The 16,518-nt window shown below is 34.3% G+C and overlaps 1 protein-coding gene across 6 annotated transcripts in view; it reads right to left on the bottom strand.

Annotated features, from left to right (window-relative positions):
• Positions 1-2,635: 2,635 nt before the first annotated feature.
• Positions 2,636-16,518, bottom strand: part of CALCRL (calcitonin receptor like receptor) — an 82,816-nt gene continuing 68,933 nt past the window's right edge. For all 6 annotated transcript variants that reach the window (XM_053918842.2, XM_053918841.2, XM_053918840.1 and 3 more), the window contains 5 exons: positions 15,359-15,419; positions 15,198-15,264; positions 10,579-10,797; positions 10,377-10,418; positions 2,636-4,630 (listed from right to left, as the gene is read on the bottom strand). In XM_053918842.2, coding sequence (XP_053774817.1) covers positions 4,403-4,630; positions 10,377-10,418; positions 10,579-10,797; positions 15,198-15,264; positions 15,359-15,419 — 617 coding nt within the window. In that variant the 3' untranslated portion in view covers positions 2,636-4,402. The remainder of the gene's footprint in view (positions 4,631-10,376; positions 10,419-10,578; positions 10,798-15,197; positions 15,265-15,358; positions 15,420-16,518) is intronic.

Below are 16,518 nucleotides of genomic sequence, written 5' to 3' on the forward strand. Positions count from 1 at the left end.
GGGGGAAAGAACAGGAAGTGTCAAGTCAAAGAACATGTATAAAGGACCCATGGAAAAGGACAATGGGTCAGGAGATTGAATGTGTGAGTGGGGAGTGGGCAAGGCAGGGGATAGCAATGGGGGAAAAATGGTGACAACTGTAATTGAACAATAAAAATAATGAAAAAATACATGTCAGATTATTTTATTCCTCTTTCCCAAATCCTCCTGTCCTTCTAGAGAATAAAATTAAAAATCAACACCTTGGTTTTCAAGCCCTGGGTGATATAGTTACTAACGACCCACTCTGTGGTCTTATCTCTTTCAGTCCCTCCTTAACCAGACTCCACCACCTTCCTGAGGTTCTTCAAACTATCCTGCAGTGGAACCTGTGTCCTTATTGCCACGGTGCTGGCAATGCCTCCCACCCCCAATAACTGTACAGCTCTCTCATGTCTCTGCTTGAATGGCACCCCATCAGGGAACCCTTCCTGAACACCTGATTAAAAATAATACTACTCTTATACAATAAATATTTGCTGAATGGCAGAGTGAATTCCTAGGTAGATCTGAGGTTTAAGCAAGGTTTTTATCTCTTATCCCACGATACTTAAAAAAAAAAACAAGAATAAAAATGAAAGAAAAAATAAAGATAATCCCCTGGTGTTTGAATTGAAATAAGTTGCTTATTTTCTGGGTGGATCCTGTTTTGTGTAGCATGAACGTGCAGCCAGAAATGTGGAGTTTGTGAAACCCTGTGTGAAACCCTCTGTGGTGGGTAGAGATGTAGGTTCACTGTTAATCCTGTAGAGTTCTGGCCACACACATGCAAGCAGAGCACATGCTCCATATGGCGACAAGGTAAGATAGAGGCGACTCTCTGTCATCCTATTTTTTCTATTTGCATCCTTTGTTTCTTGCACGTTGTAAGCTGTGGTAATATTTCTCACTATCTAGCATAATGCTTACAGCACTTTTGGAATAAAGCAGTAGGGAATTTTGATCCAAGGGAGAAGCTGTCTCTGGGTTAAAGTCTGGGACTCTTTGATGTAGTCTCCAACTGGAACATAGAAAACTTTATTTTGTACTTGGGAGCAATAATACCATATTTAATTCAAAACTTTAAATTCTACATCTGCTCCTTTGAGCTTTGTTTAAAATTATTTGTATAGCTTCAATTGTAACTCTCATAATTTTAAACAAAGATTATGCAATGATAATATTTACTGTAGAAATGTCTGTTTGAAAGTAAGGTGAAACATATTACATTTTAAAATACCATTTAAATTGTAGAATCTGCATGGATGAACTCCATTAAATGGCAATGTTCCCAGTAGTGTGCTCTTTAAATGGATGCTCAATACACTTGTTGATATAAATTTATTTAATAATCTGATCTCTATTTTAAGGTAACGTTAGCTTGATATTGTGAATTCAATGCCATTTACTAATATATATCACACTTGATATTTCATCAGGTGACATACCTTCAGAGCTGATAAGTGATTACACAATGGGTGTCATTTATTCTGATATTCCAAACTATTAATGTAAACTACCAGTAGATCTCACAGGAATATGATTTTCTTATTTGGAATGTGGAAGATTAGATTTATTTAAACCCTAAGGTTTTAAAGTATTTATATATATACATCATCAATAACTACAAGGAAGTCCATGAGTAAAGCAAAGAGAATAGAGGAAATAAAACTGGCACCAAGATGGGTGTGTTGCATTTTGCAAGCAAACACTCTCCTAATGCAAATGTCTGAAGAGAAATATACTATTTATTTTGTAAAGTTTTATTTTTTGGTTTTTTTAGTGTGCTTTTTTCCATTACCATTTAGTCCCCTTATACCTCCCTCCCCCACCCCCCAGCAATCACCACACTGTTTCCATGTCCATGAGTCATTTTTTCTTTATTGCTCAATCCCTCCACCCCCTAACTTACCCTCCCCCCTTAGTTGTCAAACTGTTCTCCATCTATGAGTCTGTCTTTGTTTTGCTTGTTAGTTCAGTTTGTTCATTAGATTCCACATATGAGTGAAATCATATATTTGTCTTTCTCTGACTGACTTATTTTACTTAGCATAATGTTCTCCAGGTCTATCCATGACGTCATAAAGGGTAAAAATTTTTTCTTTTTCACAGCCAAGTATTATTCCATTGTGTAAATGTCCCATAGTTGTTTCATCTACTCATCTACCGATGGACACTTGGGCTGCTTCTATATCTTGGTGACTGTAAATAACACTGTAGTGAACATAGGGGTGCTTATGTTCTTTCAAATTAGTGACTTGGGTTCCTTTGGATATATTCCTAGAAGTGGGATGAATGGGTCAAAAAGTTGATCCATTTTTATTTTTTTGAGGTATCCCCATACTGATTTCCACAGTGGCTTTACCAATCTGAATTCCTACCCACACTGCAGAAGAGTTCCCATTTCTCCACACCCTCACCAGCACTTGCTGTTTGTTGATTTATCAATGAAAGCCATTTTGACAGGTGTGTGATGATCATTTTATAGTTTTCAAAATAGTGGTTTTACAAATTTCCTCCATTACCTTCTAAATTTGGCTTTTACCTCCCCCCATGGTTCCCCTTTCTCTTCATTTATATTTCTGCGAGTAAAAATTATGAAAGACTTTAAAAGGGTTAAAATCATTTTAATGCAGTATAAGCAATTAACACACTATAAAAACACATATACATAGTGATGCCTCATCTCGAAATGAACTTTTACTAGTTGAAAGCATTTTGTTTTTCAGATATTTCAGTGGAAAATAACATCAGGGAAACTGAATCCAATTTAAATGTCACTTTAATTCATTAGCAAGCCTCTATTCCATCTTAATTTAATTATTTCATAAACATCTGACAACAATTATTCTTCCAGACTATATTCAAATCTTTCACTGACTTGTATCATAATATATTGTAGCTCTATTATAATATTAAAATACTGTATTTGATATATATTGCATTCCTATAGTTTTTAAAATAGCCTAGAACACTTCAAAAGCTATATGTCTTCATATACTATGTCAGAAAATTAATATTTTTAATAGGGCAAAAACTGTAAGATTAGTGAATTGGCATTTTTTATAGTAGGAGTTGCTTAAATTTTCCGGATTAATGTAAGTGCATCATCAAAATCAAAAGAGAAATATGTCAAATATAGCTATTAAAGTATGAAATACCAAGTTCAATAGAACAATGGTCTTGAGATTGTTTTTAATAAATATTTTATATCTTATCATAGATATCTCTGTTAGTTCTCAAACTTCTGATGCTGGCACCTGGTTGTCTTTAAAATATTTACCAAATATGAAATTCCAGACCCTATTTTATTATAAAATCAGCCCAGACACAGTATCAGATATTAAGATGCATACATTGTTACATTATGTATTTGTTTTAAACATTCTTACCTAGTTTGCATGTATTTGGTTTTAGGCTATAAGACAGAATAACACAGTATTTACAAGCTCATCTTTCACTACAATTTTTTTACAAACTTCCAAGGTAATAAGAAACCCTATATCAATTAATATTCTTCATGTAAAACTTGCTAATTTATCTACACAGTAGAAATGGAAGGGGCAACATGGTTATCTACAGATACAGGGAAACCGATTCCCTGCCAGTTATGTAGTGAGATAGGAAAGCAGCAAGGTAGGAAATTAACTGATAAGGTTTTTTTGTAGTATCAACCAAGATGGATTCCTAATTATGCCAAAGTAGGATTGCATGTCACATATACTATTTATTAAGTCTCAAAAATGGATATGGCACAGGGTATAATTGTGATGTATCAGCAAATGAGTACCCAATATAGGAATTCTACTCGGTTGCCTTTGTTGTGAAGAAGAGGGTAAGTTGACAGGAATAATTAACTTTTTTTATCTGCTCCATTTGAAAGGGTAAATACAGGAAGGGTTAGAATATGCTGAGCAAAAAAACCAACTTCACCAATGAATATAAGATAAAGTTTTTAAACAAATGAAAAGCTAATTTTCCCTTCAAGTCTATAAGGTCTTTGCTAGGTCTCTAGGCAGAAAGAGTCAATTCATGCCCAATATGCATATGAAATTTTCAGTCTAATTTCTACACGAATGCATGCAGTAGTGTCCTAGAACTGGTTTATTCAGCCACAAGAATTGATTGTGGTAATCTTTCCTTATTTCCACATTCAGTGATGTCAAGTTGGCAGCTTGAAATCAGCCATGGTAGGACTATTTATACCATAGAAAGTGGCAAGCGTTACAAATAAGGGTTTTCCCCCATAGAGCTAGTTGTGAAACATTGACCAAAAACTCCTGAATTCATGGGAGTGTTTCTTTGTGGCAATCATTTAACATTGAAGTCATGGATCTAAGTCCTTGAGTTAGGAGTGGCACAAAGTAGTTACACAGTACTGCCTCTATTGTAAAATATAATCATTTAACTTCTCTGATTTTAAGACAATATTTTCAATATCATGGATGCTTTTCCCATTTAAGTGCTCACTGGGAAAGTCATGGCTGTAGCCTGTGCCCTCACTGATTGTGGACACCGTGTAAGATGCACTGCGAAGAGCTTCGGAGTGGGAAAAGCTTTTTCCAAATTGAATTTTATATTGATTCCAGTTTCTTCTCAGAATTGCTTGAACCTATCAATCCAAAAAAAAAAGAAGAAGAAGATGAAAAAAGGACAGGAACAATACATTATTTAAAATGAAGAGATTGTACAATAAAATAAGTTATGTATTATAAAAATATTTTAAAAAAAGCATTAATATTAATTAGTGAACAATATTACATTTTAAACTTAATTTAAAAATTAAATTGAGTGAATCATCTTTTTATTGCAATTACTTTGTACTTGTAGTTTCCATTAATATTTTTCTTTCCATACCTTATTTTTGAAACTTTAATGTTGAGTATAAATGTATTGTTGTGAAACAAATAATTAACCCAAACCCACTTATAAACATTTGTGTGCAACATTGAATTTTCTAGCAATATCTTTATAAATAGAATGAGAGGATGAGAGAGAGTATAAAAGAAGAGAGACAAGAGATAAAAGAAAAAGGAGAGGAGGTATAGGGAGTAGAAATTAATGTCATCATCATCAGCAGCAGCACCACACTTTTATTGAATGATTATTTTATGCCAGGTATTATGTTACATTCTGGGGAAAAAAACAGAACAGGGTTTTTGTCCTCATGGAGCTTACTAACCAGAACAAACAAAGTATTGGACAGATAATTACAAATGAAATGAGTATTGAGGAAAATGATATAGGTCATAATAAGTTGACTATGGTTTTAATTGAGCATAAGACACTAAGGTAATCTTCTTTACACTGATTCAGTGAGGGCAAATGAGAATATACAAATACATCTCCAACTTGATAAGCTGGGCATTTCCGGGGGTCTGATGAGTGAGGAGACTGGAGTGGTGGCCATCCATTTCTAGGTTATAAGTCTGTAAGCCATATTCCTGGGGCCTGATCTTTGTCTTTCCAAAGCATGTATAGCTTTAAAATTATCTTTCTCAAGCTCTCTACTGCTCTTTGATCTGTTCATTACTTCCACGAAGAGAATCGGAGTGTCTAAAGGCAAATCTCCAGAAATTTATGTACTATAAACATGCTAATGCAATAATTGTTTAACTTTTTACTAATTATATAAAATTCCTCAATTGTTTACTCAGTATATTCATGTGTATAAGTCAATATTAAATTTAAAACGGGGCTGGCTAATTTACATCTTTTCATTTTCTTGTTTAATAGATCAAAAAACCTTTGTTCTCCTAATTACAACCTCTAGCCAATAGGTATTCCTGGGTCGTGTGTGATTCTGTGGGGATCTTCAAAGTCCTGTTTGAGTCGCCCAAACTCTGTCACTTAAAATCACATTTCATGTTTGAGCATGTAGAAAAACAGTAGCAACAAATAGAATTAATGAGTTTCTTTAGTCAGAATTTAAAATGAGTTATTTCCTAGTAGCTTTTATCTGTTCTATAACTCACAAATTATGTAATGAGAAATGCAATACATTTGTTTTAAAAGATACATTGTTATTAAATTCAGAGCTTCAAGACTTTCAAGGTTATTTCTTTATATATGCTAAGTATACTTGAAAAAATAATTTTAGCCATATAATTTTTTAAATAAAATCATTTATAAGACCATAAATATAAATATCATGTAAACAATTATACTTTGTTTCCCTTATGGTTTAATAATATATTTCTAAATTCTTTAAATAACATATTTAAATTAAGGTAATTAAAAAATAATATTTGCATATGTAATATCTTCAAGAACATAAGGAAATGACAAATGCAATGGCTTTAGAGTATGACTTTTAAATAAATATTCAGAGATTTAAAACAAAAATGACTTTTTTCTAGATATTTCTAGATAAATATCTAGATATTTCTAAAGGGAATTATTTTTGACCCAGATTTTTATGCTAACCATTTCCTTACACTTCGTTACTAAATGATGGACTGGCTGAAGACATACACTATATATATTGTGGTTGAAAGGAAGTAGAATGTCTACGCAGCAGAGAGAAAGAAGGAGCTTATACCCTTTGCAACAGCATGGATGGAACTGGAGAGCATTATGCTAAGTGAAATAAGCCAGACGGTGAGGGACAAATACCATATGATCTCACCTTTAACTGGAACATAATAAATAGAAGAAAAAAGGAAACAAAATATAACCAGAGACATTGAAGTTAAGAACAATCTAACAATGGTCAGGGGGGAGTGGGGAGGGGACAGTGAGGAAAGGGGATTACAGGAACTACTATAAAGGACATATGGACAAAATCAAGAGGGAGGGTGGAGGTGGGGGAGGGAGGGGGGTTCAGCTGGGGTGGGGTGGAGGGATGGGGAGAAAAGGCACACAACTGTAATTGAATAATAATAAAAAATTAAAATTAAAAAAACATAAAAAAAGAAAGGAAGTAGAATGTAACTGTGTAGAAAATATTCCACATGTTATGAAGAAGCTGACAGGAAGTACTATCTTAGCTGTGAATGTAATACTTACAGTCTTAAGAGGGAAAGCTCAAACTCTAAAAGCCAAAATGGCTTTTGAAAAATCCGTTTGCTCTTGAACTGCTTTGATTAAGATTATCACCTTTTTTCTTCCTTGCACTTAAATCATCAAGCAACAACAACAAGCCATGGAAATCCAGTTTCCTTGAAGGGTGGGGACTGACTTAGGTTAAAAATGAGCCTAGTTAAAACCTACAGGCCTTGTAGACATCAGTTTGTATATGTAACAAACTGAAAACAATGTAATGTTTTCATTTGCTTCCTTTAATATAATATCACACCTGTTCAACAGAATTAAAGTGGCCACATTTAATGTACTTTTAATGAGAAAAATTTAATAGTGAAAGATAAGGAAAGTTGCCATTGGAATGGAAGGAAGATAGCCTGATGTTATTGAAGATATTAAACTGTTTTTCATTATTTTACATGGGTGTTATATAAATAACAAGGCCAACTGTTTAGAATATAACATTACAACTCTCTGTACCCTGTAACACCTGGCAGGGAACTAACTATACTTCTAACCTCACTCAATTAAAAGATATTAAGTAGGGATTCATTACAAAAATTCTACCTAGTTCTCATTATGGAATATGAATTTTGTTATGCTCAACAAAATTTTATTGACTTTATGACCACATCTATTCTCAGGTGTTGTTAAATGTGCTCCTTAGATCGGGAAGGGCACTTCTGATGACTAGAGTCCCTAGTTTACGCAGACAGTGCACAATTTTTGTCTGAGTGGACAAGAGATTAGGTGAATGTGGCCTGAACACTCATCAAGGCACAGTTATTTAACTAGTGAGAAACACAAATAGAAATATTTTGCCTAAAAATAAAATAAATAAAATGTGAGAATAAAACAAAAACACAGCCACTAAACTAAAGTAAGCTACCTGACCTAATGTGGAAAGCAAGAGGAAACTAAACCTTAGCAAATGATTTTAATACATGATGTAGTTGGAATCACACAAAATGAATTTGGCAGCTGTGTTTTCATGTCATGAGAGCGGGAACAACTAAGACGGAGACAATAAAGGCGGGGTTATAGTATTTCTCAAGATGAACATGAATCATACATAAAAGGAATTATATCTTAAGAGACAAAGAAAAGGGGACAGATACTGGAGAAGTGAAGAACTGAAAGATTTGGCAACAACTTGGCTCCAAGATTTTGTATTATTATAATTTTCCACTGCCAAAATTGTCTCAACTGTGGGACATGGCAGAAGATCAAGGTTGTGTCTCTTTTGCTTCCAGAGTGCAGCAAGAGTGTTAGGCAGTAGTTTAGATATTCCCTGGGCACTTTTTTCTAAATTAAAGGGCCAATTTGAGATATGAGCCCAACTAATGTTACCATTTGTTCATGTATTTTTGAAAATGAGTGACTCAGCAAATCTTATAATGATCTATAATGTATTGAGTATCTTCTGAGGGTGAAACATGGTGCTAAACACTTTATATATTCCTAGCTTATTTGAATCCTTGTGAGACTTGTGTGAGGAATTTGCTTTTACTTGATCTCAATGAACTTAGACACTGAAATACTGGGAGGTTCAGAGTTTTGCCCAAGATATATCGCAAACAGGAACACAGTGAAATCTGTGGGCTTAAATGCATTGCTGCAGCCGAGCTTTTATCTGACACTTCCACCTATTACAAGATATTTTATTAGTGATTATGTTTTGTACATTTACAACTTACCCTTTATAAAAATCAAATGTGTTTCTGCCGATGCAGTATATCTTTCATATTTCACACATGTTCTATGTGTGTTGTCCATTTCTCTATCATCTATGTTTAACTGTAAAATCCTATATAGGCAGTGAGTAGAATTATCTAATGCAGTTTATTCAATAATAAGTTTATAAGGGTACATAATTTCTGTTAGAATTTCTTATCAAAAATGATTTGTTTATTTTTCTTATTTGCATTTCGGTCTATACTTCTCATTGGCTTTAGAAAACAGTCGTTCTATCCTCTGGAGAGCAGAAGAATCATGGAAGTACCACTTAAAGATATCAAACATAGCCTGTTGTCTGACAGTCCTACACCACATTATCAGTAAATAAATATGTAACCCTGGCTGGTGTAGCTCAGTGGATTGAGCGCCAGCCTGCAAACCAAAGGGTCACCAGTTCGATTCCCAATCAGGGCACATGCCTGGGTTGCGGGCCAGGTCCCCAGTATGGAGCAAGTGGGAGGTAACCACACATTGCTATTTTTCTCCCTCTCTTTCTCTCTCTCTTTCTCTCTCTCTAAAAATAAATAAATAAAATATTTTAAAATAAATAAATCAATATATAAAATAAATAACTATATTAAAATTAAATATATTTTAATTTAAATTAAAAAAACAAATAAAGTTTTATTACATGCTAAGAGAAAGAAGTAAAATATTACTTAAGCAGAGGAAAGCAATATTTAATAATTTTTCATATGTACATGATTTCCATTATTGATTTGTGTTAAAGAAATGGTTGTTATAAAGTTATGCTAACTTTATATGTGTTTTCCATCTAAAGCTTTGTGATAAGCTTTGCTATTACCAAGTGTCCCAGTCTCACTCAGTTGCTGTCTGGATTTCTAAACTTTGTGAAAGTTTGCCAAAATCCTCCAACAGGTTAAATTTTCTCAAGTGGGTTAAAAACATATAGAGCTAAATCAATATAGTTCAAATTGCTGAGCTATAACACTGTTCATATGCCTAAGAAATATAGTACTACCAGTTTCTAAAATCCCTGAAACTTTTCAGTTAGGAAATACTTGGATAACAATGTTGAAATACCCAAGACTACTTCCCATGTTGCAAATTAGAGCACGCTAATTCTCTTAAATTTTCTAATCTACTACATATCTTTCTAATAAAACAGAGAGTTTAATTTTTAAAAATCTTTTGTATCTGTTGCCAAAGACCAGATTGTGGGCCAAGCAGGAAGAATTAAAAAGAAACAGAGAATGGGAAAATAAAAATGGGCCAATTCATTTTTCTGTTAGAGAATATGCATGTCCTATGAGGTTAAGGATTTCCTAGGACTGCACATAGGTCAAAGTTCAAACTTAACGGTTTAAAAGGTAGGTCAAAAGACTAGATAAATAAAATTCATTGATGAAATACTTTAAAGTGAGGCTGAACTTGCCCTAGCCTTGAACTCCAAAATATCCCAAACTTTTGGAAAGGAGAGTTGCATCTATGAAAAGAGATTCTATGGTTGTCTTTCCTGATCCAAACAAAATTTGAAATAGTTGTTCCTAGAGCATTCATAGTTCTATCTCATTTTTTAAAGAAAAAAACATTTTGCCAATATAAAATAATAGAAGGAATAACAACAATCACCATACCTCTCCATTAAAGAAGCAGAAAATTGTAGAGACCAAAAGACCCTGTTTAAAAAAAAAGAATAATATGATTCCAAAACAGAAAAGATACAGTACATTATTTGCAAGCAGTTCACTGTACATGCAGTCAAAAGTAAAACTATGTGGAAATTTAATACCAAATTTCTCAAGCTGCATTCTGGATGTAAGAACACCAGCCCCATACCTGATAGTGCACAAGAATGTGCATGATGTAGTCGTATACCTCCTCTGCAACCCTGCCTTCCGGTCTCCATGGAAGCAGCACAAATTCAATGCCCAGCAATGGCACCAGGATCAGAGTAGCTCTCACAGCTTTCATGTACAGATTGGATTCCACTTGGTGAGTGACTTTTAACTTAGTGACAAGAACACGTACAATATTTAATAGAAAAAAAAGATTCACCTAGAAGAAAAAAAAACGGCATAAGAAAAGTATTTCATATTTAACATTAAAGAAGCATTAGTGAAGGCTTTTTGATTTTATAAACCTTAGAATATGTTCAATGTATAAGAATGTGATATAATTTTATACTTCTGGAATTGTGATTTATTAATTTAACAAGTACAATGATTTTAATGGACTTAGCTTTTAGAAAAGTAAAATTATGGTAGAATTATTATGAAACACATTCAGTTGGGGGATATCTAAGTGTTTTTCTTAGCTCATTTTCTTATACAATATTTTTGAATTTTGCTCAGGTTCAAAAATAAAACTTTTAAATATTCTCAGCTCGAACGAAGGAAAGATTTGTTTTTAACAAATTCTAATTTTTAAGTATCTCTTCTGTATCAGTTCACATTAGGTACTTTCTGAATATATATTATACCATAATAATCATTTTCAGATTTTTGGTTTATTCTTTCTCTGTGTGTGTTTTTTGTAACGTTTTCCAAAGTCCTCCAAGATATTGCTGTAATACTCTTTATCCATAGAGTAGGCTGAATCACACACTTGAACTAGTTAATATTCAACTTTCCTCATTCTAGAGATAAACATTTGGCAGCCCACGGGGCCTTCTTATGTTAATTACTTTCTATAATTACATATTGACTATGTGTTAATGACTTTCTCCAAGAGAAAAAAAATTATCTTTGCAAGGGAGACATAAAACTTCAAAAATAGAGTGTGGGTAACTAAGTTACTCAGAAAATGGACAGAATTTTGGTGGAATATCTGTCCCTCCCCTGAATATTACATTCTGCCTTTCCTATATTGAGCCAAACAAGCATTGTTTACTTTCATCTATTTTCTCTCTGCCTGTTCTTTATGACCACGGACATTAACTCCAGAACAGCCCCTTCTTATGCTATTGTGCCATTGTCTTTCCCTTTTCTCTCACCCAGACTTGCTGCATCTGCGCTTGTTCTAATAATCCAAAACATTTAAATTATATACCAATATATAATTTATATCCACATACTTTAATAAATTGGAAAATAATGGCAGCATCTTATTTAATGCAGAAAATAATGAACAAATAACAGACGTTTGCTGATTTAAGACATGTGCTATGAAAATAACTGGGCATAAAAATATTCTGCTACTATTCTTAGAGAATTCCATGGGACATATGCTTCAAAACATAGCTCATTATAATCCTGATGGAAACACATCCACGAAAAGCAACGTGGTTACAGACACAAGAATGTCTCTGCTGAAGATGAAAGCAGAATAAGCCATTTCAACAGCTGTAAGAATGCCCTGACTAATCAACACATCAGCTGTTATTCCAGCCATACCACTATATTCTCTTCCTAAGCATTCAGTGCTCTTTTAAAAGTTTTGACTAAATAGAAAATACTACCCTACCATAGAAAAAATGATAACAATTCTCTTTTATCTGCTTATAAATTTAGAATATCAATATTGTATAATTATTGCAATTAGTACAATTTATGCAAAAATCATAAATTATAAAAATCAATAGAAAAGCTGCAATTTAGATGCCCATCACATAAAAATTTCTAAATGCAAAGTGCTTCTCCAAAATGGCAAGTCTGGTGTAAGGTATGAAACTAGAAACTAGGAAGTCATCCTACTTTATTTTCTGCAAACATTTCCATTTATTTTAAATAAAAGCTAGAACAATAATTTTAAATTTCAGATGAACTGTACCTGAATCTCATCTATCTTTGAGCAAAACTAAGTAAGAGAAGTAAGCTGTGTTACTACAGCACTCACAAAGTCCACACCCCTAGTAGGCACAACAGGCTGTTTTCAATCACAATGCCGCCGGAGGTCACGAAGGCAGGCAAGGTGAATCAGTTCATTGGTGGTGGGAGGAGTCTCAGGAGCCATTGCTTTGCTAGAACAGCCAGCAATCATTTAACTACGCACCAAAATGATCTAAATATCTCTCACTGAACCCAAATTAAATGTATCTCTTCAAACTTCCCCTTAGTAGAATCTCGAAAATGGTGTGGACACTCCAATACCATCCTGCTCAAGAGGAAATTGTGACAGAGGAAGTCTGAGTGGAAAGAAACTGATTGTGGTTGAAATCTTACTTATAAAAATTATATAAATATATGTGATCATGTAAACAATTGCTAGAGCCCCTCCCTGGACCTTGGAATTGACTGGGACCAGTGAGGGGCCCTGGAGCTTAAATAAGAACAGAACAATTTATCCTGGCAGAAAAATAGACTCCCAATCTTTTTTTAGGACAAGATTATGAAAAAAGTTTTATTCAAATAATGTGGATTTTTACTTCCTTTTTACTGAGCAACGTGGGCTATATTCCTATGTGATATCTTACCTTAGCGGCACTACCTACACTTTCCTCTCAGAGTTGATGGTGACAGGTTTTCCCCAAATTGTGTTATTTGCTGTTAAAATTTTTAATTTGCTAGGTGCTTTTACTTCTTCCTGAAGCTCTCTGATGTAGGCATTGAATCACACTCCGAATAGTCAGATCTCTTATAGTACAATTTCCCCCTGTATTTGATCTGTGAGCTCCTGGGTGGCCCAAACAATGTATCTCAATTTTGGGGGGGCTCTCATCAGAAAAGAATCATGCTACCATGTAGAAATGAGAAGTCAAGAAACCTTTAAAAGAATTTTTTGAGAATGTATTATATTCTATGTACTGTGTTAATTGCTTAATAGGACAAATTTAATCCTTACAATGTCCTCTGAGATATTTATTCTTATTATTCCATAAACACAGATGAGAAACAGTCACCAAGAGGTCAAAAACAAAACCAGCCTGAGATCCACATCAGTAGTGGTTAAATGAGGTTTCAATGCTAGGTCTTCTGAGCACAGAGAATACACAGCTAGAACATTTCAGGGTACAGCTTAAACAGAGCGTGTCATGCATGTCCCTAGGATGTGCAGGGAGAAAGAAAAGAAAAAAACCTTTTGCCTTTGAAATTTTCACTAGATTCTACACTAAGGAATACTAAAATTTCCATGAGACATAATAAATTCCATATTTTGATTTTTTGAACTGGTTTTCTTGTGTGGCTAGGCAAAAAAACAGACACTGGACAAATGCTACATGTTTTATACATGCCAGGCTGCGCACTTTTTATGTATTAACTCACTTAATTTCTTGTTTAAAAAATTAAGAGTCACTATTATTACACTCTCTATCTTACCAGTGAGGTACTTGAGGCAAATAGTGATTAGTTTAATGCCTTACAGTCGCACAGCAAGTAAGAGGAGGAGGAAGAATTTAAACCTAGGCAATCAGCCTCCGGAATTTACCTTTTTGAGATGGCTTAGCAATGATACATTTGGGAGTGGCTTGACCTGAGTTCACACATAACAATATACCAAATTGCAGCTAACAAATACAGTAAAATAACAGAAGAATATTTGTCTAAAAAACGAATCTGAAAATAAGGGTTAGGACACTTTGGATTTTGGCTGGGACACATATCACCTTTCTCTTTTTATATATAACCAAATGTCATCTGTAATTACACTCATACTATAATTACATGTTGTTCTTTAATGCATCATGAGAGAAAGAATATTATTTTGAATTTATTTCCCCAGTGAAACAACACAATAAAAGCTTTAAATGTGACTTCTGTTTCTTTGCAGCAACACTTAAAATGTGCAGTGCACTTGCAGTAAGTGATGATCATTATAATAATAAGACAACAGTTTAAGCAATACTCTCTTTTTTCAGATTAAAGTATTTTCTTTATTGGAGTTTTACTCTCATTACCGACACGGCCGTGCAGGCTTTCCTTGTTTGCCGGCCCTACTTCATGGATGGGTCCTCTGCCCTTCTCTGTTGTGCTCTGCGCCCAGGAGGCCCTGAGGTTCCTCTGACAACTGCCACCACCCTGGCTTTCTTACCCTCTGACATTTGCCGCTTTTGGCCAGTGGGAGGAACCAAGAAGCCAGAGCATGGCAAGGGAGAAGAGTGTGAATATTTCTTCCCCTCCTCTTTCCCACCAAGCCATGGTTTGGTCAGTGTCTGTGTTCCTCTCCCCAAGACCAGAGCTCCTGTGGGGCGACTGCTCCCAGAACATGTTCCCATCTCGTAACTGCACTGTCCCTTCTGCCCGCCTCTTGTTGTAGTGACAGCTTCCACTGTTGGCCCCTAGTGCTGCACCACCCCTTCGGATTTAGTCCTTTACTCTTCCTGCCAACACCTTTAATAAAATATAATGTAATGAAATGTAATGTAACTTAAAACACCTTCATCAAAGCCTTTTCAATCAAACACTGTGAGCATGTTGTCTGTGTCCACTGGGAACCTGAAGGATACTATAGACCAGATGACTCAGGATATGAAGTTAAATTTGAACGGTATTGAAAAAAGGAGAATTCTAATCACATACCAGGAAAGCAGCACAAATAGGGCCGTGGATAATGTAGAGAAGATGAGTATCAGAACTGATCCAGCAGCTGGGGCGGGGGCGGGGAGAGAAACAGAGAAATCTTGTTGAGGATTTGTGTTTCACTTAGGTCCAATAGAAATCAGAAAGAGATATTATCTTACTTGTCGTTATAATATAAGCTTCTGGCTACGGCATGTATACAAGCAGGAATCAGTGGAAATCCTGTAAATATCAAAAAAAATGTATAGGTGATCACTACAGATGGAACTCCTGAAATATGCTATGCAATGTGAAAACTCAGAGATTCTCTAGGAACAAAAATAACTGGTCACTTATGTTTATTGAGTAAATATTATCTGTATAGTCAACCAGTAAGTGTGGTAAAATATTAGCTATTTTTATTTTAAGGTTTGTGTGTATGTGTTTTCAAAATAAGCCATTTTGAATCAGTGGACTCCGGAGGCTACGTCTATGCATGTGCTGCCTCAGCCCTAAGGCTTGGAAGGATCCAGCATTCACGTATTTTCTGTAATATGGAATTGCCAATGTTTGGTAGATGGTCACCTGTGGAAAAACATTGAGACTGACTGACTATACAAAGAAAAGTGAAAGAAGAGAGAGATGTTTTTTGTATCAGAGATTTTGCATGTTCTGAACATTCTAAATCAGATCTTTCAAATACATGTTTTATAAAGATAATCTGAATGTACGAAAGACTGTGTATATGCATACATAATTGCACATGGGTGTATCTATGTCTATTGTCTGACAGGTTAGGTAGATAGGTACATAGGTAGGTAGGTAGATAGATAGAGAGAGAGAGAGAGAGAGAGATGGATAAATAAAGTATAATTTCAGTTATGTTTCTGGAAACTAGTCCTATTGAATTTATTTTCAGCATCTTGTATTTTGCATTATTCCTGTTTTATTTAAATGTTAGAAGTGTATCATTGTTTGCTTTGTGAATAATATCATGTCAGGAGATTTCATGGAAAAAATAGTTACGTTTCATGTTTTTTTCAATAACTCTTCCCTTTACTCTTAAATAAAATGACAATGTTTTTAATTTTTTTTTAACAAACATTTTAAAAATGGAAAGTCAAAGCTGGCTAAGCCCAATGTTCTCATTTTGCACACGAGGAAAAAGGAGACTCAGAACAGTACAGAGACCGGATCCTAATTCATAATTCTAATTCCATTGTTTTAGTCATGTAGTTAGCCAAGATACACATTGAAATATTAAATGGAAAAAAATTATTAGTAATTGACTTGTGACTACTGAAAACAATGAATCAGTGGTACTTTATTTAAATTTACAGCA

Source organism: Desmodus rotundus, chromosome 2 (assembly GCF_022682495.2).
Source record: "Desmodus rotundus isolate HL8 chromosome 2, HLdesRot8A.1, whole genome shotgun sequence".
Lineage (NCBI taxonomy): Eukaryota > Metazoa > Chordata > Mammalia > Chiroptera > Phyllostomidae > Desmodus > Desmodus rotundus.